Here is a 25,534-nt window from a genome sequence, read left to right as displayed (position 1 = left end):
TCACTAGTGCTGCTCACTCTGAGATTTGTCTCCTCCCCTCCAGCCTCAGGAGATCTGGAGAAGCAGAACAATTCTCTTCAGCTTCAGCCCTGGCACCAAGATATTCTAACCCAGTGGTTTCCAAATTTGGGTCCTGATGAGATGTTCATGGACCAAAACTCTCCGAAGCCTTTATCACTAGCTCTGCTGGCCAGGATTTCTGGCAGTTGTAGTTGAAAACATTTGAGGAAAAAGGTTAGGAACCACTATTCTAAGCAGTGAGCCAGGACTCACAGACCCAAACTTTTTTTGATTAGAAGAGATTATGATTCCTGCACCATCTCTTCAGCACTGCTGCCCAGCCCCTCTGAAATCAGTTGTAATGTCTAATAAATATTGAGGTGGAGGAGATGGATTTTCCTGGCAATCATGTATGGTTGTAAGTAGGTAAGGTAAAGGTAAAGGTTCCCCTTGACATTTTTAGTCCAGTCGTGTCCGACTCTAGGGAGCGGTGCTCATCCCGTTTTTCAAACCGTAGAGCCAGCGCTTGTCCGAAGACAGTTTCCGTTGCCACATGGCCAGCGTGACTAGGGAACGCCATTTTACCTTCCCACCGAGGTGGTACCTATTTATCTACTCACCTTTACATGCTTTCGAACTGCTAAGAGCTGGGACAAAGCGACGGGAGCTCACTCCGCCACATGGATTCGATCTTACGACTGCTGGTCTTCTGACCCTGCAGCACAGGCTTCTGCAGTTTAGCCTGCAGAAGCCTGTGCTGCAGTCGTCCCCATCTCTAGTTGTAAGTAGAGATGGGGACAACTCACCATTTTGGCGAGTTGTCCTGCTTTGTGAGTCATCTAAAGTTGACAGCTCATGAAGCACGAAGTTGACCCCATAAACCGATGAATAATGAATTTATTTGTCAATTCATGGGGGTTTACTTAAAACACAAACACACACACAAGGGAATCCAGGCTGCCTTTTGCAAAGATGGCAGCTGCAGCTTCCCTACCCTAAATGAAGCTGCAGTTGCCATCTTTGCAAAGGGCTGCCACTTTCCCTCTCTACAGCTGCAGAGGCCTGATGGAGACCTCAGCAACGGCAGCGACAATTATGGTAAGGAGGTGTTGGTGGGGTTGGGGGGGGCTAAGGTAGTGAGAGGAAGGGGGTAGACTGTGGGGGTGGATGGCTGCCTATTGGTAGGCAGAATGGAAAAGCCATAGGATGGCTTTTTTTTTCTTCGTATGGGGATGAATAAAAATGGGGAAATATTCGTCAAGCCATATTAGTTTGGACTTAAAATTTGATGAATACGGATCGACAAATATATGATGAATCGGCTATATTAGTCAAAAAAACTGCTCTGTTTTTATATTCACTCCCATCTCTAGTTGTAAGCTATCCTTATTGTGCCAGGACCCAGGAGTCAAGCAGTGGCTTGGGAACAGGCTGAAGAACTAGCAGGGTAGACAGAACAGACTGGAGAACTTCAGACTCCTGAGCTTCAAAAACCAGAGACTCCTGACATTTCTGGACCCTACGGATTTTGGCCTATGACTCCTAAGTATATAAGTAATTCACAGAGCGCTGTCCTCTGAAGATGTCGGCCACAGAGACTGGCGAAACGTTAGGAAGAACAACCTTCAGAACATGGCCAAAGAGCCTGAAAAACCCACAACAACCATTATATAAGTAATTATTCTATTCTATTCTATTTATTTAACTTACATTCCACATTTCTCCCCAGTGGGGACCTGAGACAGCCTTAAAAATATATTTATAAATCCACAATTAATTAAGAACATGCACATTAAAATTTAAAACTATAACACGTGAATATTCAAAACCATTATTTATTTTATTTTATTTTTTATTTTTGGACTTATATACCGCCCCATAGTGCTACATTTTAAAAGACCTCCCCATCTCTGTTTCTTGCTGGCTCCTCAAAAGGCTGTCTAAAGAGGTATGTTTTCAGTTGCCAGTGGAACAAAAAGAGGGAAGGTACAGGTAAAACATTCAGAAGTATAATATTTCAACGCACTCAAACAAACTACAATATGAAAACATAACTGAATAATAAGCAATTTAAAACACTTCACCTAAAGCACTACACCTAAAAGCCTTCCCTTAAGTCAATCCTCAAATGGCTCTTATTGTACTCTCAGTAGCAATATTAAATGAAGTTCAGCTTGACATTTCAAAAACCCTGCTAGCTTGAGCTGACCAGTAAAGGAGGCTGGCATATATCCACAAATGCCTTTCTAGCCTTCTAGATCAGGATTTTTTAAAAAAATCTCCTCACTGAAACCAATTGGGGAGAAATCCACTGTGCCAACTTCATCCTAGGGGAGTTGAAATATTTCATTCTGGAGTACTTTCTCCTTTCTCAAAATTACCCATTTTGAGTTCCACCGTTTGATAGGAGCACCACTTACAGCAGATTACTGCCCATGTAGCTCTCTGCAAGCACAATGGAAGCCTTTTCAGTAGATGTGACTTCCCTCTTCTCTTCAAACACTATCTGGCTTATATGAACTCCTGCCAGCAAGGGGACCATGCAGCTACATTTTCATATTACTAACTTCTGATTTTAACTTTGACAAAACATGCTTATTGTCTATATTGAACTTTATTTCTTCAGAAGATTCCTAAGCTTTCGTCAGAAGATTCTGTCTACATTGGATAATTCATCTTCAGTTCTTCATCTCCAGGTTCCTTGGGAAAAGTAGTTCAAGAGGCTCGATATAGCCCTCAAGAACAGAATTCTAGGTTCCTTAACAAACTACAAACCCCAGGGTTCCTTAGAATGCAGCCATGGCAGCTAAAGACAATTCAAACTGATAAAACTGTGGGATGAAACCGATATACCTTCTATCTGTTGCTGCAATTCAGAAAGAAGCACTTGCTTGGTCTTGTATTTCATTTTTTATCTTCCCTATATTCTGCTTCATACCATTTTCAAGCCTATCTCAATATTTGTTTGTTTGTTTGCCACCTTTCTCCTAAGGATCCAAGGCAGCTTACAAGAAACAAATTTAAAACAAAACAATAAATTATTACAATATTAACAGTTACAATTTTAGAAGAGGTAGCTGTGTTTCTCTGTGCAAACCTATCAGGCAAAATACAGAGAAACAAAAAAGAATCAAATCAAGACAAAAAGGTGTAGCACCTTAAAGACTAACTATTATGTTTTAATAGTTAAATTTAATAGTTAGTCTTTAAGGTGCCATGTGTTCGTCTCTTGTCTTGTTTTCTTTTGTTTCTTTGGATTGTGCCTGATATACAATATTTTAAAAGCATAAAACAAATATCATATTAAAGCTCATTATGAGAACAATATTTTAAACACAAGTGAAATACCAAATAAAATGCTCTCTTTAAAAAAATCCTCTTGGTCAACCAGTCATTTTTTTTAAAAAAGGCTACTCGAAGAAGGGAAGCAAAGATGGGACCAGCCCATAGCCTCGGCACAGCAACAAAGAAGGCCTTATCCCATGTCCCCCGAAACACGCCTGTGAAAGTGGTAGAAAGGTCTCTCGTGATGATCTTAATTCCCCAAGTAGGCTCAGAAAGGGAGATACAGTCTTTTAGATAGCTTGGACCTAAACTCTTTAGTCCTGAATGTTTGTTTTAAAATTTAAACCTAAGCAATCACTTGAGATACAGACAACCTATAAGTGGGTTAAGGAAGAATCCCAAGTGCTCACAACAGCTAAAAATGAGGTTGACATATTAGCGGGGGAGTGTAAAAAACATGAACTTGCAGACCATAAAACAGATGGTCTGTAATGACCTCATGGAGCTAAATATACCACGGCAGACTTTTGAGACCAAGGATGGTCTCAGGGAGATTTAGGGTTATTGCCACTTTGGCTTTCCCCTGTGCTTGGCTTTTGAAGTCCATGGCCAAGGAGCCACTGTGAAAATCTTGCCACTGATAAGAAATGGGGTTTTTGTGTGTGTGTGTCAAATACTTGCGGCAACTATTTGGAGAAGCTTTAACAGTTCAACAAGGTGCCATGAGCTGTATAGTTAATGTCTGCCAGGTCCCTGTTGGTTTCAGGACAACCTGTCATAAATGAGGAATAAAAGGGGTATGTTTGTTTTTGTAGAGCCTGCTCGTAAAGGTCTCCACAGGACAAACCTAATGTATTTGCTACCCAAGTCCGCCTCAGGCAGCAAAGAAATAAAGCTTCGATCAAACTGGGATCAAATTCAGATCAAATAAATTTTGACTGAATTTGGAAAAATGACTTGTCTGCAATGGCTATGAGTTTTCTTTCTCTTCCTCCTACGTACAATGTACCCTTGTGCAAAAAAAAAATCACTTTCCTTTGCCTCACTACCACCACACCCACTACACCTCAATCTTGTCACAGTCTGAAATGCAGCTGCCGAAAAAAAATACCAATTAAAAATAAATTAAAGATCTGGATTTTCCTCCTGAGGCAAAACCACAGTTCCTTTCTGGTATTTTGCTCTCCCTCCAACCCATCCCCATTGCAGTGTTTGTCCTTACTTTCCTCTGTCTTTCCCATTCCTTCACATAAAATGTTTTGGAGTGACACCACTGTTGTTTTAATACATTTTAATGCCTTTTAATAACCTCTAATGAGTTTAACTTTTGCCCCATTCCTGCCCATATTTGACAGGTTTCCCAAATTTCCAGTGCCTTTTTGATCTCCCCATCTCTCCTGCACCACCATCCAACCTCTTTTAACAATAATTATCTTTCTAGCTTAAAATTAAAAAGAATCACAAAACTTGAATAAAAAATTTAAATTTGGTGATTTTCCTCAGACATCCTAAAACCCAATGCCACTATCTGTAGCTGGCATTTGCTTAACCCTATTAAAAAAAAAACCTGTCTATGGACATTTTACTATCTCACTCCTCCTCAAGAATTTCCTCATGTCTCCAATATGTTTCCCCCCACCCAACAAATCTGGGAATCGAAGCTCAAAGGCTAACTCGCATAATTAAGTGAATGTAGCAGATTCACTCATTCATACTGTCAAAACAGCATTACTACTATTGTTACCTAAGCTTAGAGTAACAGCGGAAGATTTATATAAAGACTGCTGCGTTGCTCTTTATATGTATGTTCTCTGCTTCCCTGGGGATCTACAGAATGTGTTCTGATTACATTCAGGCAGAACCAAATGATGAGTGGATTTCATATTCTCCACAGTGGGGCAGCATCATTTTGTTGTTTTCTTAACCCAGGCGCCCTGGGTGTGTTTTGTAATTAATTGTATACCTCAGGAAACTGACCAAAATATTACTAAATCTCTCTTACATTTTAGCTCAAAATGGCTGTAAAGTGCAAATACACATTGCAACTACATCACTCCCAGGTTTTTTTCTCTCCCTCATTTTATCTGCCTTCCTGCCTAATGAAGAATTCTGAACAACCTGCAATCTTACTATCTTGGAGGGACACATTAAGTAGTGCTGAAAAACCAATATTGTTCAATTGTGGATTTGGGGTGTTTTCTAATGGTCCCAGCTAGCAACCTGTACTCCCTCATTCAACCTTTTTTTTAAAATGGCTACCCTCTTCAGTGTTTTCTAAGTAAAGTGTACTCAGAAGTGCTTTACCATTGCCTTCTTCTGGATGTGCTCTGCAACTGTGTTGCTTGACCAAGGTTATACAAGCCAGCTCATCTCCTCTAGACATAATGGGGAATCATACTCCTGACCCTACTACATCAAGGTACTCCTTCTTATTGAGGCATCATCCACTCTTGCATTTGTGTAATCTTGGGGACCATACAGCCTAAATCCTTGTTCCTTCTTACTGAGTATGTAACCCTCCATTATGCAAGTCAAGAAAAGCATGTTTTGAGGCAACAACTTACATTTGAAAATCAAAGTAATTTTTTGTAAGGTAACCTCCTCTTTCACATATCCACCCCCCCCAAAAAAAAACAGCATAGTTGGCCAATGTAGATAGAAATACATTTATTTATCCACCTACACACATTAATGACTTCACTAACCTGGCATAGCAAGAAGCAGACATCCAATGTCACACTGAACTAAACTGTCTTCTAAATAAAAGCTTTCTGGCAGTATCTTTTCTTACCCCTAATTATCATCCCACTTTGCCCAAATGTTCGTGTCAAATGTTTTCTTTGAGATAACAAAGAAAGAGTAAGTACCACATTCTAGTTAAGTCAATAAGTTCAGCCTTTCCATGAAAAACAGTAGACCCTCAAACATTCAGTGTTTTGTTTAACACTTTACTGTTTACTGTCTAGGGGGTGGTTACCATTTAAGGGTTCAATTACTGTCTTGGGTGATAAAGTGGTATCAAGAATTTTAAGGATAACATTCTCCTCCCTGCAGTTTTATGATAAAACAAATACAAAGGGCACTACCCAGCCAAGGTTAAGCATTTCTTAAAGATCTCATGGATCTCAAAAGGGGGACATTTCTACATGCGTACCTTTCCCATTTAACACATTATGAATGTAAATATTTCCTTTCAGCTGGATCACAGGGGAATATTTTGCACAGGGTTAATTTGCTAAAGGGGGAGGGCTTCATTACTAAGCCAGAATCCTATCACAAAATACCACTCGTGTGTGCAAGTGGTTTTTGCATTTTTCCAGTCATCTACCATGTGGCCAGATTCAACCAAAGATGTCCAAGCATATGACAGACAGCTAGTGAGACCAATGCATACCACTTTTCCGATTGCTGGTTTATGCTGCCGTTTTTTGCAGGATTTTACCCAAATAGCCCAGAAGAGAAAATTATCTCTCATGGATGCAGAGGAATGGGTAGTTGGATTGACAGAAAGACTGTACAGCTAAAGTACTGGACTCACGTGAGGAAGCCTTGGATTCGCAGGCCTGCTTCACCAACTGGGCTGGTTGCTAGCTCTCCCTCTCCTCTTTGTGAGAATAAAAGGGAGGGTTTTGCGCATTCTCAAATTCCTGTCCTGAATTCCTTGATAAATGTTGGAGTTTTTACAACTTTGCATGCTGATTGTAGAAGGTATGGCTGGGAGGGACCATTCTGGGATGGAGTGACTATCCGTCTATCCAGCACTAACCAATCATTTCTTTCCATCTATGAATTTAAAGACAATCCTGCCAAGTATTTCCTTTCCCTCTCTTTCTCTGTTGGAAACAGTTTTGTTTGCTTGCTTTTGATCTGTTCACAACTGTAAGTAATGAAAGTGAGCTAAGATGTTTGCACATTCGTTACACAGTTTTTGGTTTATGCATCACAGACCCGCTAAGATTCTGGCCTACATGTACATCAAAGTATCTACCTTTGGCATATACCTACACTGAAGTGACTGGCTATTTTCACCTTAGCCTTTTATTTTCCAGTCAGTTGTTAATGTCTTGATAGTGTCTTCCCTTATCTTCTTGTTTATCTTTTCCTATTGCTAATATGAATAAGGCACTGCAAACTATACCAGTTCCCTAGAATGCCTTCTTAAAAATCTAATAACATTTTAGCCACAACATACAAAGACTCAGATTATTGAGTGAGACTTTAATATGGCAAAGGAGAATATGTGGATCTTGAAGTCCACAAAACATTCCCATTGATATTGACAATTGCTGTATATGAAGCTCAAATACAGTATATATGGTCTTAATTTGGGGGTCTTTGGGGCTGCTTTTATGGGGTGTTAAACCGAAAGGCAATATGGTATGTGAAACAGTACATATAATGCTGATTATATACTATGAAGAAATGAAGATTACTGATTGCATTCATGCATACACATCACAGCTCTTAAAGTCTGTTACAATCTGTCTATCTTTCTCTAAAACATACCGGCTTAGAAACTGTCCAGCTGAAATCAGGTCTTTATTCTGGTAAGGTAGAAACATGGTACATTGGTCTGAATTATGAATGAGCTCAGTTCCTAATACTTCTGAGATCTCCCCATAGCTTTCACAGAAGATTCCAGAAAACTTTGACAGTCAGTTTGACTACTGGCTGGAAGCTCCTGGCATCTATAGACCAAAAATTCCCATCTACATGCTCAGCTCCATACATCCCACAAGGTGCCTCTTTTACCATCAAACCGTTCCATCCTTCCATCTGTCTACAGATCCCACACCCAGCTGACTGGAAGAGAATGATACAAGATGAAACCAGGCAACATTTGGGTTTCCCAAGACACTCAGTGTGGTGTAGTCGATAGACTGATGGAACAGGATTCAGGAGTTCTTAGGTTCAAAACGTTGCTTGGCCATGGAAACCCACTTACGATGGGGGAGGGTGGCGGCATAGCAAAAAAACATTGCTTACATCTCTCACTAGTCTTGCAAACAGAGTCAAAAGTCCCCTTCCGACTTGAGGGCACCTAATATAACAGAGTCATCTTTGAGCAGGATAGTTGAAGAGACCAATTAAAAAGTGTACGTACATTTTGCTGTCACTTTGTACCCGCCTAGAGGAGGGTTGTGGCCTTCCACAGCATCAAAGCCAGCAGATACTAAGACCATGTCTGGCTGGAACTCAGAGGCAACCGGCATAACCACAGTCCTGAAGACAAAAAAATAGAAAAAAAATTTTAAAAATAGGAAAGCAGTTCTGAAAAAGAGCCTTCATCAAACATACTAATTATAATGCTATCATAACTATATTTTGCCTGGGTCAATCTATACTCTCTCTAAGTCAACTCCTATTTTCAGGGTTTCCCCCACTCTACTTTCTAGGGATTTAATTTTTTTTTTAAAAAAAAAACACCAAATAATGTGCAGGTACATGTGAAGACTTCTAATATTACAGACACATCTGGGCCTATTTTACCCGACTGCCTATAAAGACCGACTCTTCAAGGGAAGTGACTAATGGATTACAAAGAGAACACTGAAATCTCAGTGGAGATGGAGGTTGCTCTAGTTAGTGCGAACTTGGTGTAAATTTGAACGATACATTTCAGAGGGGGGGGAATGTTTGCTTTTCAAACTTATCCCCTACTCTTAACGTATTAAAATGTTTGTTAAGCTGGGGAGGGGACTTTCTTAGATGAAACAGTGGCACCCCCACAAAAAAAAAAAAAAGAATTATTGTAATCAAAGCCAGGTTTCCTTGCCAAGATTTTTCCAAGGTCATGCCTAGCAGGAATTTGACAACCACAAACCAGAAACAGCACCCCCTGGTGGTTTCACAAAAAAATTTCAGGGCTTGGTTGTTTCAGTCTTCCCACCAGTCTTTTTTCTTATCCTCTTTGATTTTGATTTGAAAGAGAGGTGTGTGTGTGTGTCAGGACAAGCCCTGCCATAGAAGAAATGATGTTGGCTGCTTCTGGCAAGGAAGTATAGGAAGCTTGATGTTGGCACTAAAGGATGCCTGAATGGTACTGGGAGGTTCCCCCCACTGCCAAAGCATTGGCCTTACCTAGTGGGAAGGGTCCTACCTACAGTTTTCTACATTTACAGAATGTCTGATATGATAAAGAATTCGGGATCTGTCCGTATCAATTTGGGATTTGTCAATATCTATCTCAACTAGCACTTCTTAAATTTATATTTAAAGGTGAAGAGCAGCTCAGAAAGTGAAAGCTTAGAGAGTGTGCCCTCTTCTTCTACATAAATGCTTGGTCATTTATGCAACCCAGAACAGAGTGACAACAATATACTGTACTTGAGAGCAGTGATGGAAGAGAACGGGAGTGGTTTCAAGACACTGCGGTGGCCTGCTGCAAGACAAACTGCACCTTGGCCAAGAAATCTGCACATTTGCAAAGTTTGCGGTACATTTTGTAGACACAGAATTGCCCAGATATTTTAAAATGGTGAACAGCTAAAATGAGTACAGTTAAAAAATGCTTGAAGCAGCAGATGCATACAAAACAGCTCACCTGAAAAGAATGGCACAAATAAATGGGTATTTTATGGAAGATATGTACAGGAAACCTTCCTTGTGGAAGGAAATAAAAATTCTTAACTTGATACAAATAAAGGATGGGATAAGAATTCCCCTGGTGTTTGGAGAAACAAAATGAACACAACACAGCAGGACAACAGTTATTCCATACAATGTAGCCATTGCACATGAAACATCATACATCCGAGGTTTGGGAGAAACCCAATGAAACTGAGACTGAGAATTTTTCACATCCCTACCCAAGAAATCCTGTACAGTGGTGCCTCGCTTAACGAGCACCTCGGTTAACGACAAAATCGCATAGAGATTTGTTTTTTGCGATCGCAAAAGCGATCGCATTGTAATGATTTAGATGGGAAAATATCGCTTTGCGATGATCGGTAAGCTGTTTCGCTTACCGATTTTCGCATAGCGATGTTTTCCCAACAGCTGATTGGCGGTTCCAAAATGGCTGCCGGGTAAAAAACATGGCCGCCCACTGTGTTTTGGGACAGATTCCTCACATACCGGGCAGCGAAAATGGCCGCCATATGGAGGATTTTCGCTTAAAGGTAAGTTTTTTGCCCATAGGAACACATTGAAGGGGTTTCAATGCATTCGTATGGGCTTTTAAAAATCGCTAGCAATGTTTTCGGTTAGCAGCGATTTTTGCTGCACCGATTAACATCACTAAGTGAGGCACCACTGTACTGTACTCACTTTTAGCTGCTCAGATTGTGCCTGTGTGGAAATGATTGTGGCTTGCCACCTGCAGAGCCACAGATCGTCTTATTTTGATACTACTTGGAATGGTGACGGAGATCATTTCCTCCAGAGCATTCTTAGGAAAGCTCCAAGGGAGTACTCTTGACAGTCTATTGCACCAAAACCAAAAAGAAAACTTCTGACACCATAACAGATTGCATTTAGGATAAAGTTTGATCAATTGCAGCCTGCTTCATCAGGTGCAATAGTGGCTCCATGATGAAGTTCATGAAAGCTTATGAAAATACAACTTGGTACTCTTGAAGGTTCCACAAGACTCTCTATTGTTGGTGTTGTTGTTTTTAGTGAAAGTCAATAACTGTGCAAGTCAGATATTAGTTTAGATGTGATTAGCATAGAAATAGCTAGAAATCATGACCACACCATGGTGCTTCTCCAAAAGAGTCTAAACTCTAAATGTGATGGAGGACTACTGAGACTAATTCTTATAATTCTAATTCTAAATAATGTGGGAGGTATGCATCACAGCGCAAATCATTCACATTTTCCCCCTTCCCAAGATCATAGAGACAGAGTATTTGTATTTTAAAAAATATGCATGTCTTCTAGGTTTCTGTGCATAACCCAATTATTGGTTCTAAAATCTGGACTTTCTGGACTAAAGTCTGGATTTTCATATCATGCCCCAGTTTCTTTTTTCTGTAATGTCTCCTCTTCCTTCTCCTCCTCAGAGAAGCTTGTCAACACAACCAGGCCATTTATTGTACACCAGAAAGCCTTCTGACCTTTCCAAGACTGTTTCCTCTTTTCCAAACAAAGTGGCACCTCCTTGATGTTAAACCCATTGTTCTGAAACATATTTTTGGGAAAGAGATTCACCAAAGAAACATTCTCCTAATATTAATGTGTTCAGTCTGGGTTGTTCTGTTGTTTGTAAAAAACTTATGGGATGGTTTCCAGTCATTGTCTACCCCAAATATCAAACGTGTGAGCCTCCCCTCTCTAACAACAAGAATGTCAGATGCAAGACATTAGGGCGTGTTGGTTTTTCCTTTTTTAAGTACGTACTACCCCTATGATACTTTGTTCACATACTGTTTCTACTTTGCTCTTACCCTTTCAAAGATTTTTCTTCTATGTTTTAGAGCACAAGAGGGACAGAAGCATGTGAGTTGCACATTAGCTGTTTTGTAAAATGTAAGAAAATGTATGGAGGCAAGGAAGGGAGGGAGGAATGATCAGAATATTCTCAAAAGTGATGGCATTGCCCTACATTAGAAATCCTTTATTTTCTATATGTTTGAGAAGGAGGGACCTGCACATGTCCCTTCAGTTCATCTGCTGTTCTCCATATACTTTCAGCATTACTTCAATGGTGCTACTAAAGAGCCGGATTGGGAATACATGAAGTTGTGTTTTCTGAGAGATTCAACTAGTCTCTGTTCTACGTTTCTGCCTGCTGTGCTGTAGAAGCATAGAAAATGAGTTACTATTTAGGAGACTACTGGTTTGAATCTTTCCTCTGCCAAGGTAGGGTCATAGAGTCTGTTCACAACTTGATCCAGACTATTATGAGAAATCATGTCTCCCAGATGAGGCTCCCTGCGCTTTAGGATTTTTGAGAGATGGCTTTCTCTCAGTTCCCCCACTCCACTTGATGTGGACTTGAGAAAGGACCTTTTCAGTGGCAGCTCCCATGCTGTGTAATTCCTTTCCATGGGACACCATGTTGGCCGTCTCCCTGCTGCCCTTCCATCAGCACGTAAACCATGAAATCTTACGTGTGCAAAATGCATGCTCTACCACAGAGCTGCAGCCCTTCCCAGAAGTATTCTTTAATAATTTGTCTGTCTACACTTTCTTGGTGTAGTAATTTCATAACTTTTTCTTCCCTGTTGCTCAATAATTTTTTCCATTTTTTTTCCTGCTGGAAAGAATTTAGAAGCGATGTCATAGATTGATTCCTTAGAATTCTTTGCTTCTAAGAAGAACCACTATCTGTGGCTGTCATTTCCTTCTGCAAAAGGCAGCGTACCAAAATGAAGAAGCTGAAAATAATTACATGGAAATTTCCTTCCACAGAGAGAAAGGAATCTCTCTGATCTAAAGCAGGATGATGTTGACATTACAAATGGCAGCCGATGTCAGTATTGTTGGCTCTCTGGAGTCTCAGTAGAGCTGTGAACATTTCACCAAAACTATGACACATTTTTCCCCAAGAAAAAAAAACTTTTGATTGGTACATTCTTTGCAAAATCATCCATTTTAAAGGGCCAGAAGGACTGCACAAACAAGCCAAGAATAGACTACATACAATATGAATGTTACACTCAGATTGCCAGTAAAATATCTGTGTTAAACTCTTTAGAGATAAGTGGTGCTTCCAGAATTTAATTTTGGGGGGATAACATGCATAAAGACAAAATATCTGAAGCTCCACATCTTTGTTCATCCCTTAAGAGTACAGTGGTGCCTCGCATTACGATGTTAATTCGGTCCAGCGAAATCGCTGTAGAACAAAAACATCGTAAAGCAATTTTAAAAAGCCCATAGAAATGCATTAAAACCCAATTAATGCGTTCCTATGGGCTTGAAACTCACCGTTTACCCGGCTGCCATTTTGAAACCGCCGATCAGCTGTGTGAAAATCTTCGTTTTGCGATAATCGGTTAGTGAAGTAGGTAACCAATCATCGCAAAGCGAAAAAAAAACCATAGGAAACAAAGCGCTCGTCTTGCGAGGCACCACTGTAATTCAGTTGAGTAGTTAGAACTCAACTGAATTATATATTTCATATAATTCAAATTTGGTTTCACAAAGTACTTTATAATCCAAAATTAATGGAAGTAAATTAAAAATAGATGGATAAATAGAGCTTGATGTTACATGTGAGGACACGAGAACAGCCTGGATGGGTGCAATTGGTCCAAAACATTTTTATGTCTGAAACAAATAACAAATTAGTGTTCTGATCTTCTCTGTGTACATTTTGGACGAGTTGTTGGAGGAAACATTTTGACTGTTGAAGATGTTTATATTACAGCTACTTCCTGCAATACAAGCCTTGTAGTAAGGGCTTGGGCCCTGGATACCTGAAGGACCGCCTCCTTCCATATGATAAGAGGGAGGGCTTGTAGAGAAAGGGCCTTTTCGACAGCTGCCCCCAGACTATGGAATGCCCTCCCGACTGAGATTCATCTGGTGCCGACGCTGATGACATCTGGGCACCCGGTCAAAACCTTCCTGTTCCAGAAGGCTTTTAATTGAAATAATATCAGCTGTGGGTCCGATGGCAATTTTTAGGGTATATATTTTTAATTGCATTTTAATTATTTTGCCTTTTTACTGTATTTTAAATGTTGTAAGCCATCCAGAGACCTTTGGGTAGTGTGAGCGGCATATAAGTTAAATAAATAAATAAATAAATAAATAAATAAATAAATAAATAAATAAATAAATAAATAAATAAGCTAAAATAAAATAAACTAAAATAAAATAAAATAAAATAAAATAAAATAAAATAAAATAAAGTATAAGGGCAATCTTGTGTCCAGCTCCTGGAAAAAGGTAATGTTAGTGCTGTTTATCCTCATTTTTCCTCAAAGTTCTCCAAGCTTTTTGACCTCCAAGCTCTGCAGAAAAGAGATTGTTTACAGATTGGAAGAAGGTAGAGACAACCTAAAGAACTATAAAAAGAAGGAGCTAAGACACACAATGGACTTAGGAATTCATCACATCACTGCAAGGCAGCTTCATACTATGCTACACAAAGCACAGCAATAGCAATCATCATGGTTTTCCCTCCATAGATTCAGATTGGTTTGGCTGGGTGAGCACTTCGAGTAAGAGAGAGAGAGAGAGAGAGAGAGAGAGAGAGAGAGAGAGAGAGAGAGAGAGAGACTTAAAAGCTAAAGATTACTTAGATTTACAATGCTTTTACTTTTATAATAAATATGGGCATGAAATGAACCATGAAGCTAAACAATCCATGAATAGGGGCATTTCTTAGTTTGTTTGGGGGCACTTTGGGGAAACGCTGAAGTCTGCTGAAGATGTGCTGCAAGTTTGGCATCTCTAACTTGTGCATGGGGTGTTCTACCTCTTCCAGAAGTCCAGAATCACACAAACCACAAAAAACAGTTCATTTTGTCAGAAAGTTCATGGTTTCTGAATAGCGAATTAGCAATCATGAATTGCCATTTTCCTGGTTCTCTATTTTTTAATGGTATGTTTCAGATATGTATTCTCTTCCTTTTGACTTTTGATTGTGCCTGTTTAGGCTATAAACACTTGCATTTTTAGAATGTAATTGGAACATTGTTATTCTCTTTTGTTCTGGAAAGCCATTTTGCTGTATTTTGAACTGAATTCTGACTTAAGTATTTGCCTGCAACTTAAGTTTAGTTTTCATATTTTTAAGCATTTATGCCTAGTTTTTACATAGCTGTAAGATTTCTGCATTTTTCCAAAAAAGTATATGTACATATAGAGCATAGAAGCAATGTAGATAAATAAAGGTAGTAAAATTAGACAAGCTGATGTTGCCTGGAGTTATTGCAGCAAACGAAAAGACTTACACATTGATATTCAAATGAATTTTGATTATTGTTAGTGATTATCTGGTTTCTTTCTGGAATTAACCCTTTTTGTAGCAAATACAGGCGTTTGATTTTTCCTTAGAGGTCTATAAAAGTTTGTAGGGCTCTTAGGGAGAGGCATTGCTCAGGGATTGATGGAGGGAACTTGTCTCGCTCTTGCATGAACTGTTTCCATTCTAATTCTGCCTTGGACAGCTCTGGCTTACAGAGATTTCCATGTGAGTGATAAGACTCTCCGGCATTTATTTCACCCATAAAGAAGAAAGTACTTTCATGATTATGAGGTTCAGGGTTACCTTTCCTAATCTTGATGACAGTGCCTTGCCTGAGTACAATATAATACCCAGGCTAGCGTTTAGTCCACAAAAGGCTTTTCAGAACATATCCAGACAAATATTAAAATAAACACATAAATGAAATGAAATTTTTAAAAAATAACATTGTGGTACCTTAACGATTATCTGTTATATTTCAGTGCGAAATTTCATGGATACATCTACTTCTAATGTGTGAAGAAGTGGATGCATCCATGAAAGTTCACATTGAGATATAACAGTCTTTAATGTGCCACAACATGTTTGGTTTTTATTTCTTTGGGTTTTTGTGTGTGTTTTTTTTGTCTGAATATGCTTTCAGGGCTTACAGGGGTTTTAAAAAAACTTTCTTTGTTTAGACACCTTTATATTTCTGGGAATGTTTACATGCAAAAACATGAAACACGAAACAAGCTCAACTGGGACAAACCATGTCATATCACACACCTTTCCATCCAAGGATTATCTTAGATTCACCCTACTCTGCCTCTGAAAAGGGATATCTGGGGAAGATCCCTCCTTGCCAAGCTCTCTATAGCCTTCGATGAACCATGAAACCTAGGCTAGTGTTCTTGGGTGTTTTAAGGCCAGTTAAATCCTCTAAGCTAGACCTATCTCATATAGTTGTTGTGGCACAACACAAGCAGAAGGAAAGCCTTGTACACTGCTGGAGGAACGAAGATATAAATGCCGCTAATAAACAAGTAAATAAAAGCAAATCTGGGAATGTGGTTCCTTATAGGAGTGCCTAAACAGGAAGAAATTTTAGGAATTAATCAGAGCTACATGCGAAATAACTGTCTGGCATGACAGTATCTATAGCCTAGAGAAGTTACTTTTTTTGTTACTATACTTCCCAGAACCTTGTAGGTATAGTCCAAAAAAAATCATATTTTCAATGTCTGGAAGCAGTGAGTAGTTAGCTACTACTGGCAATGTTTTACACTGGTGATTCTGATGACACGACAGAAAAAAAGAGATCTGCAGCTGACCTTTACAGATAGAAATGATGGTGGCTTCCTTATTGTAGTAACAGAGGCTACGCGCCTATCAGACAGATGTGTTCAGCAAACATAGGATGAAATACTTCATCTTTCATGATCAACAAGTCAGTCTGTTTTCTGTCTGTGCCAATTTAATATCCCTTCATTCATAAATCCATCCAATCCATTTCTACATTATTTCACAAAATACACAAATGTGCAAATTCCAAAGGGTAATTACGTTCTGCTCTGCACATTTCTTTGGCAGATAATATCAGGTCCATGTGCATAAGAATATGTGAAGAGCGAATTCCTCAAGCAATCTAATTTCTGGTCACATGGGAACATTGTACATTACTGTCCTCCCGTCTCTCTCTCTCTCTCTCTCTCTCTCTCTCTCTCTCTCACACACACACACACACACACACACACACACACACACACACCTCTCCTCCTTGGAGATATATTAAGTGGCCACTGGTTGCCCTAACAATGACGGTTCTGCTGCTCATGTGGAGTTCAAGAGGTGGTATGTTCCCCCCCCCTTTGCTCTTCAATGAGGATCAGGATTTTGTTTACAGTGAATCTACAGTGTCTATTTTAATCTTGATTATAGAATTAAGGATTGCTAAATAGAAGCAAGAGAAAAGAGAAAAAGTAGCTCTTTCCCAATAGCTAAACATGCAAGCAATAGCCTATTAGATATGATTTCACATTTGGTTTTGGAAGTTTCTTTCACCAACTCCCTCTTTGATTTCATGGCTTCCTCCTTTGCTTTCTTCCATTCTTGTTCTTACTGTGAAATCACATCCATATGATTTAAATTAGAACAGTTCTGTTTCACAGGAACAAAGCCACAGCTAGGAGCAAAATAGACTGTAGAAATGGATCTTCTTAATGCTCGTTTTGACCTTGTTAAAAAATACGTGTGAGTCTTCACACAGAAAGGCAAATAAATAAAGACGTGTGCAGTGCTCTGCTTTTATTGGCTATTTTGCCTTTAAGCCACATTAGCTACCATTTGTTTTGTGAGAGAGTTTTCCCCTTGTTCCCTTTTGTTCTTTCATGTTCAATATAGCAGGAAAAGCAAAAAAAAAATTCTGTTACCCTCTCTCTCTCTCTCTCTCTCTCTCTCTCTCTCTCTCTCTCTCACACACACACACACACACACACACACACACACACACACACACACGTACAATAATCTCTTATATACAGTCTGATCTGTATATATATAAAAAAGTATCCCCATGTGCTTCAAAATGATGACTTTAGTAGATTATTCCATCTTTAGTTTTCCAGGGTGAATTATTCTCTCTGCTCATACTGAATATATTTCAAAGATGAAAGCAGCCCAAGACATTTTACTGCCTGAGATGGTGACAAAGATGCCGTGCTCACTTCTCAGAATGGAGAAAAAATCATTTTGGTTTTTATCATAATCTTCAAGGCGAACACAATCAGATGATGCTAAATCACTTAAATTTAGAAAGACTCTATTTTCTCCAAGGAAACGTATCCTGTTCAAAACATCACAGCTCTCAATCAGCTGTTGAGATTGGCTCCAACCGCAGAAGCTGAAGTAGCAGCTGAAAGGCTTTGTCAGATTCTGAAAGTTACCACTTTTTTGGAACTAAAACTCTATAATTACTGTTGATATATACTGTACAATAATCCACTTTGTAAAAGTAGGTAGATGTAATCTACCACCACTACAGGGACACTCACAGGATCTCCTGTGTTTTCACAGCACACCTTACGTTCACTCATATTACTCCTCAAGATATCACACCAGATATAAGAGAACCAATCCTTTGGGGGTGTTGGGCCAGTGCTCTCCCCGTAAGGGCTTCCTTTCTAATTTCCAGTTCAAACAAGATTTAATACTCTGTTCTGTTCTAATATATTTTAACTTTCAAATCTTCTGACTCCAAGGTGATTAATTGGCCCTTTGTTGGAATCCCCACCTTGAAAAACAAAGGCTTCCTTCACAACTCATGGGCAAACAAAATGTTTTGAAAAGTAATCACTTTTTCTTTCTTTTCTTTTCTTTTTTTCTTTCTTTTTTTTTCCCCCTGGAAAGTTAAAAATTTGACTTCTGTGTTGTTAGGAATGTCCACACATAGCACAGTGAAATTCAACACTGGTAAATGATCTGAGTACCTCAAAGTGAAGTTTTTCCCTTCCTACAGTGGCCTTTCACCCTGCCCTTTCCTCCAATCTGAGGAGAGCTGATGTTGATGGAACATATAATGGCTCCTTTCCTGTGTAGTAAAGTCAGCAATAAAGCTTAGTAATTAAGGTGACCGGGGAGGCCCAGCCCAGCAGGCCAGTGGTGTGGCGAACACTTTTAGAACTTCAAACAATATCAAAGCCATTGAGAAATGGGCCTAGTTCAGGACTGGTTTGAATTAAGCCTCACTTCCACACGCACTTTTCAAATCCAAGCTCAAACAAGAAAGCCAAGGCCTTCTGGATTTCATTAGAGCCAATTATCTTATCTGTTTCATCTCAGGCCTGACCCTAAGGCTGGCAAACAGCTATTCAGTGCATTTGGTTGTTTGAGAAAGCCTCCAGCCAGCCAATGGCCTCAGGTACTGATAATTAAAACATGGTCGCTCCCTGCCTCTTGTGATTAAATATTTTCAAGCTTTTGTAAATAATTTTTCCATTCTTTGCCCCAAGCTTCAAAAGGTCCAATACATGCAACAATTTAACTTCCCTTGTCAAATAATACTGCTGGAAGTAAGGTTATAAAGAAATGGAGAAATACTCTTCCATTTCCCTTAACTTCTAAATGTGACATTCGATCAGCTATCACGACTTTAGCTGTAGTTCTGATTTCTCTTAGATTTCTGACTCCTGTTCATAACAGTGAACACATTCTATGTGAAACAACAAAGGAGAAGGTAAATAGTGCCACTATAAGAAGCCTTACATCCTATAGGTGACAACATCAATGTGTTTTGAAATTTCAGTAGGTCGTATGAACTCCACTTACTATTTTAAAGTGTATCGGCTAAATCCAACTGTTAGTCCATGCTCAAATTTTGTTGTTGTTTAGTCGTTAAGTCGTGTCCGACTCTTAGTGACCCCATGGACCAGAGCACGCCAGGCCCTCCTGTCTTCCAGGAGGAAGTGTGTCTGTTTGGCCCCTGCTCAAATAGACACACTTAATCAATGGGGCTTAACATTAGCATTGACTTAACAAGTCCTGTTCTTTTAATAGGTCTACAGTATTCCAGCTGGAGCCCACAAGCGAATGTAGACATATTTCTTTTTGATGGAGTGCCATTGCAATGTGGGAAGAATTTTGATACTGGGAACAACTGACATTTAATCAAGAAAATGAAAAGAAGTATCATGAGGACTAGGATCCTAACAGTTAGAAAAGTGAGAGAGGCAAAACTTAAAATCATGCTCAAAATTGAGATATTTGTTTGGAATTAAAGCAAGTACAATGTGTTTCACAATGTGCCTTCTTCATTGACAAAGAATTTGAAATGTTTTGTTTTCAACAAAAACTACCTCAGCGAGTAGACTAAAAGTCCTTCTTACTAAAGAAAATGAAAGAAAGCAACACACCAGACTTTCTATATTTCTCGATAATTCTCGCCATTTTGAATATAAATTGAAATTTACCTTTCACTTTTTGGCTTCAGAAACTGAACATCCCCTTAACATCTTACACGACAATTCATCACTACATTGATATGCCATTTATATTTGGGGGAATAAAAAATAAAGACAAACATATGCCCTTGAATGTCTCCTCTGTATTCCTCTGAAATTCTCTTTCTGAATATGGATATGCATGTAGCTCAGACTGCACAAGCCAAGCTTCATGCAGAGATATGAGCAGGCTTAGGGAATGCAGAAAAATTGAAGACGCAAAAAAAGATAGAGGGAACTCCCTTATGAGGACTCCCCTGAAACTAACTCAGGATGGAACATGCTTAGTGGCCAAGGTGGGGTAACTAGTTCTTGAGAATGGGGGAATAGAACACCTAAAAGAGGAATGGTTTGGGGACTCAACTAGACTTGAGTGGAGTAACCTGCAAGAGGGCATGTGTGGCTGGCTAAGACGATGAAGAGGAGCATTCTGCAGTGCAATGTTTCATTGCCACCTCCACTTGTCACTCTTCTAATGAGGAGAAGAAAAAAAAATTAATCAGGAATTTATGGTACAAGGGTACATTGAATTGAAGGTGTATAGACATGTGGATTGAACTGGCCTACAGATATATGGCCTATGAACTGAACCACTGAAATGTTGTAAAATGGCATGTCTATGGAATGGCATCAAGGAAATATTTGGTTTGTTTCATAAACAGCACAATTTACGGCTTCCTGTTGGCAAAAAAGGCCTGAGGATTTATTCCAGCCTGGACATTTGCATGATGGAATGAGCCAAAAAAGACAGATACATGATTGCTATGGCAACAAGATATTGGCCAAGATGGAAGATGGAAGAGCAGAATGGACAGGCTAGAAAGATGGATGCTTTGATAGAGTGCTATGATCACACCATGTGTTCCAGGACAAAGGGACAATATATTTTCTAGGAATAATGAAATGTGGTGCAATGACCTTTTCCTCTCAGGTAGCCATCTGCCAACACAGAACTCAATTTTAGGGGTGAAGGTAAGAAAGTCAATCAAAATGAAGGAAAATTAAGGCTCTCAGTGGAACAAACACCAATTGTTACATGGGACAAGGATTCTCAGACTCACGGTCACTTATTCACACTCACATTTATGCTCACATATATGTAATTTTTACTTTTGCAGATTTTGACTGCTCTGGGGCCTTTGGGCCTTTGTTTATCTTGATTCTGAAAGAAGCTTCAGTTTTTTACAATAGGTTAGACTACAGCACTTCTAGGAGATTCTACATCTCCATTTTTATATATAAAAAATAAAGTAGTGAAATAATTCACTCTATATATAATATATATAATGATTGTTTTGCAATTGAGAATTACTTCTTTAAAACTGCAACTTCAAGAATATTTCGGATGCTTTTGGTCTTTGAAACCCTACTTGTAATGAGTTCCCTTTAAAATTTAATTTCTCAAGTCCTGACCCTGATCTTTTCATAGACAGAAACTTGCTCATATAGGAGTTCCCATATTTCAGATTTCTTTTTAATTATAACCAATCAAATAAACAACAAACAACAAAATAATAAATAGATGTGTCCTCATATAATTCCATGAAGTAGTTAAAAGGCTCTGGAATCCGCTTTTGTGGAATAACCCTTCCTTCTAATTCTAATTTCTTCTAATTCTGAATAATGCGATCTTTATAAAAATACTGAATAACGGAAAGCAGTTAAACAATATATAGAAAGCTCCAGAATGCAATGTTGTAATGCTATTACAATGAGGCATATTGCATCAAAAACAATGTGCCTACTTTTCAGATTGGACCATCATTTTCAAAAAGCTATTGTAGCATGTCCCAGCTCCCGCCAACCTAGCGGTTCGAAAGCATGCAAATGCGAGTAGATAAATAGGTACCATCTCGGTGGGAAGGTAAACAGCGTTCCGTGTCTAAATCACACTGGCCATGTGACCACGGAAAGATTGTCTTCGGACAAACGCTGGCTCTATGGCTTGAAGAGCGGGATGAGCGCCGCCCCCTAGAGTCGGACACGACTGGACAAAAATTGTCAAGGGGAACCTTTACCTTTCCCTTTATTGTAGCATGTCATGCATTTGCATTAGAGTTGGCTGTCTAAACATCACTGGACACAACACTGGAGCCTGAGGATAAAATAATCTGATTCCATCCTTCCATTGCAGCACCCCAGGACAAGATGATGGAGGTTTAACTTGACTTTACTGTCAAGGAAGGGGAATGTCCCCAAACATATTCTCTCACCCTCACTGGTCAGAGCTGTGAGTGCCAGCTATGTTGAAACATTGCTTTGCTCTTTGTAGCTGACTTAGAAACAATTCTAATCAGCATTAATTTGCACAGGCTTATGAAATCAGATGCATGGGAGGTGTGTGTACAACACCGGGGGACATTCAGAACTTCTGGATTGTTACATTTTCTTTTCTTTTCTTTTACTTCCTTAAGTTGCCTGCAGATGATTTTTCTCATCTTGTTGTTGATCAAATTTTGTTTGTTTGTTTGTTCAATTTATAAACTACCCATCTGGCTACTAAGGCCGCTCTGGGCAGTTCACAACAAAATAAGAGAGTAAGAGTAACAAAATACTGCAGAACATTTGTTTGCCTGCTTTTCCAAAAGTTGAAAAGATTTCTCTCCACTATTCTGTCATACTTTCATTGGGCCATGTTCATAAGAAGTAGGAAGGCCTACAACAAATTCATATTGCCTGAGTTACTCCTTTTTTTTAGAAGGTCCAGAGGGCTATGAGTTTCCTCAAATGGTTTGTAATTTGAATAGCTCAACGTAGGCAATAGGCCTATGTCCCGTTTACCCTCCTCTCTCCAGCCCTCCCCTGCTATGCAGGCGTGTCAATAAAAGAAAGTGCATCAGAAAGTCAAGCCACACTAATTAATTTCTGTGATGAAAAGGTTTCATTCTGGAGCCCTAGTGGATTAAATGAGCTTCATCTGCTGCTTTAAAAACTGTCGTTTCAGGGGGAGAGGAGCAAAGGGAGTCAAAGGTGTTTTGGTGAGAAGAAGCTGGAGTTCTCATATAAAAAATGAAAAGGGGGAAAGAGAAAGGGGTTGTGTGTCACAAAATAAAAGTCGGGCCAGTGCTTTAGTTTTATTGTAAACTTTGAAGTATAACAAGCCATTTAGAAAATGTCTAGGTGTTTCATTCTCAGTGGAAGTGTTCTTTCTCTGCTACCCCCCCCCCTTTCCATTCCTTCTTCCAAAGAAAAATATCTCCAGTCCTTTGGACATAGATATTAAAAGATGCCAAGAATGAAGCCACATATGTGTAGCGCACAACAAACATTGTTGCTAAAATATTCCAGGAGATCAGTTGTTGCTCAACAAAATTAAACCAATGATTAATTATTAAAAATGCGCGGCAATCGGTCTTTGCACTTTTCTAGGGCCATGTATTTCATAATCGCCCCTTTTCTTGGCTTTTTTTGAAAATCATGTCCTATAAACAGCTGGAGATTCTCATGCCTGCTAGCCAGTCTGCCAAAGTGAAAAATGCAAGGTGCTGTGGGTTCATGTAATTTTTCATCATCATCATCATCTTAGAATTGCAGAGCTGGAAGGGACTCGATGGATCATCGAGTCCAGCCCCTGTCAGAGAAGCACAGTGGGGAATCAAATTCCAACCTCTGACTCCACAGCCAAAGACCTAAACCATTGAGCAGTTGTTTTTTTACTGTACTGTTCCAATGCAAAGTGTAATTTTTAGAAAAGTTCCTTTTTTAGCTGCAATTCCCCACATCCCCAGGCAATACAGTGGAACCTCGACTTACAGACGGCTCGACTTACAGACTTTTCAAGTTACAGACTTCTCTGGCCGCAACATTTAGGTTCAACTTGCAGCCGGAGAATCGACCTACAGACCAGGAAAAAAACAAAATGGAACAAAAATGGAACAAAAATGGCCAGTTACGGATGAATCGGTTTTCAATGCATTTTAGGTCAATGGAACCTCAACCTACAGACTTTTCAACCTGCAGCCATAAGTAGAGGGTCGACTGTATACTGTCTGTGGGATTCCGGGAGTTGTCATCCAGATAAGGAATGTTTCCAATCTCCACTCTTTGGGCATGGCATGTTTGGGAAATGGAGAAAAGTAAAATAGTGATGTTACAAAATCTCTTTCAAGCATATCACATGCATAATGAGGTTGATATGCAAAGCAAATGAATCCACAGATTGTGCATTTATCTCTCTGTCACTTTTCCACCCTGATTACACCATATGAGGACAAACTTGGAAACCAAGTCTGGAGAGAATGTAATGAGTGTGGAGCTCTGCGAAATGTATTCTGGCAAGCCCTGAGTTCTGTTCAGTTTCAAAGACAGTCTGTGGCTCTCATATAGTTCATGTTCTTAAGCTGATGCTTTGTAGCTTGCTATTGTCACTCTGGTTGTGGAGATGCCAAGCTCAAAAATCATCTTGAACATCTTCCCACTTTGCTTTTTTGTAGCATGCCACTGTAGAAATCATTTTGCAATCTCCAGCACTTGTGCTTTGGCTGAGATGGGCAGCTTTGTGCATTTCTTCCCCATTGAGTTCATTTTGAAATCTCAAATTCTTTTAATCACATTTACAAGGATGCTTGCAAAGTGTGGCAAATTCTTATTTAAAGAAGTAAAGTGTTCAGTTATCTATGCTAGCCAAACTGTTTAGGTCTTGCTATTCCTCAGGGACTTGCCTGCCAAGGGGTTGTTAGATGTGGCAGCCTTGGGGGGGGGAGAAACTTGGCAACTTCAATTTAGCACTATGCGCATGCTTGAATAGACAGAAGATGTGATCAGATGGTGAGAGAGGTGTGCATCTGATTGCACCAGAAAAGGTAGTTTTACTGGGAGCAATCTCTCTTCAAGCAACCCTTCCATCCATCAGGGTATTCCTCTAGCCCAGGCACAAAAAGTAGTAGCCCTAAGGTGGGACCAAAAAGGTACAGCTGAGGCATGGATCAGGGTCTGCCTGATGTATGTATCCCCATACATCATGTGATTGCTAGGACGTAGCTCACACCAGACTGCACTACAAGGGGTCCAGAATGCAAGCAATGTGCCCATAGGATCACACCCAGAGATTCAAAGTCAGACATAGGAGCCAGCTACTTGCCCTGCTTTAATGCCATAACTGTATCATCATGCTCTGGAGAGGACATTCCAGCTTCGCATACAGCATCTAAACAACACGGGAAGTAGCAGTTACTGGTCATAAGTCTTTGCTCGATTGGCGTAGAGCATGATGCCAGGGGCTACTTCTGACAGTGGGAGAGGTCATTGCACCTCACTAGGTAGCTACCACCAGCCTTAAGCTGGGCAGCCCCCAGCCAGTAAGGTGCTACCTCACCACGGTCTGTTAACCTCACGGGGTGTGTGGGGTTTAGGGTGAAACCTGACAAGCAGATCGATAACCGTGCACCATGCAACAATCGTAAGAAAA

At 39.7% G+C, this 25,534-nt stretch overlaps 1 protein-coding gene across 11 annotated transcripts in view; it reads right to left on the bottom strand.

Annotated features, from left to right (window-relative positions):
• The window catches only part of HDAC9 (histone deacetylase 9), a 546,236-nt gene that overhangs the window by 59,915 nt on the left and 460,787 nt on the right, over positions 1 to 25,534 (bottom strand). For all 11 annotated transcript variants that reach the window (XM_073003276.2, XM_078377172.1, XM_078377173.1 and 8 more), the window contains one exon: positions 8,390 to 8,508. In XM_073003276.2, the coding sequence (XP_072859377.2) occupies positions 8,390 to 8,508 (119 nt within the window). The remainder of the gene's footprint in view (positions 1 to 8,389; positions 8,509 to 25,534) is intronic.

Source organism: Pogona vitticeps, chromosome 6 (assembly GCF_051106095.1).
Source record: "Pogona vitticeps strain Pit_001003342236 chromosome 6, PviZW2.1, whole genome shotgun sequence".
NCBI classification, from domain to species: Eukaryota; Metazoa; Chordata; class Lepidosauria; order Squamata; family Agamidae; genus Pogona; species Pogona vitticeps.
Note: the sequence above shows the minus strand (reverse complement) of the source record. Positions and strands in the feature narration are given on the sequence as shown.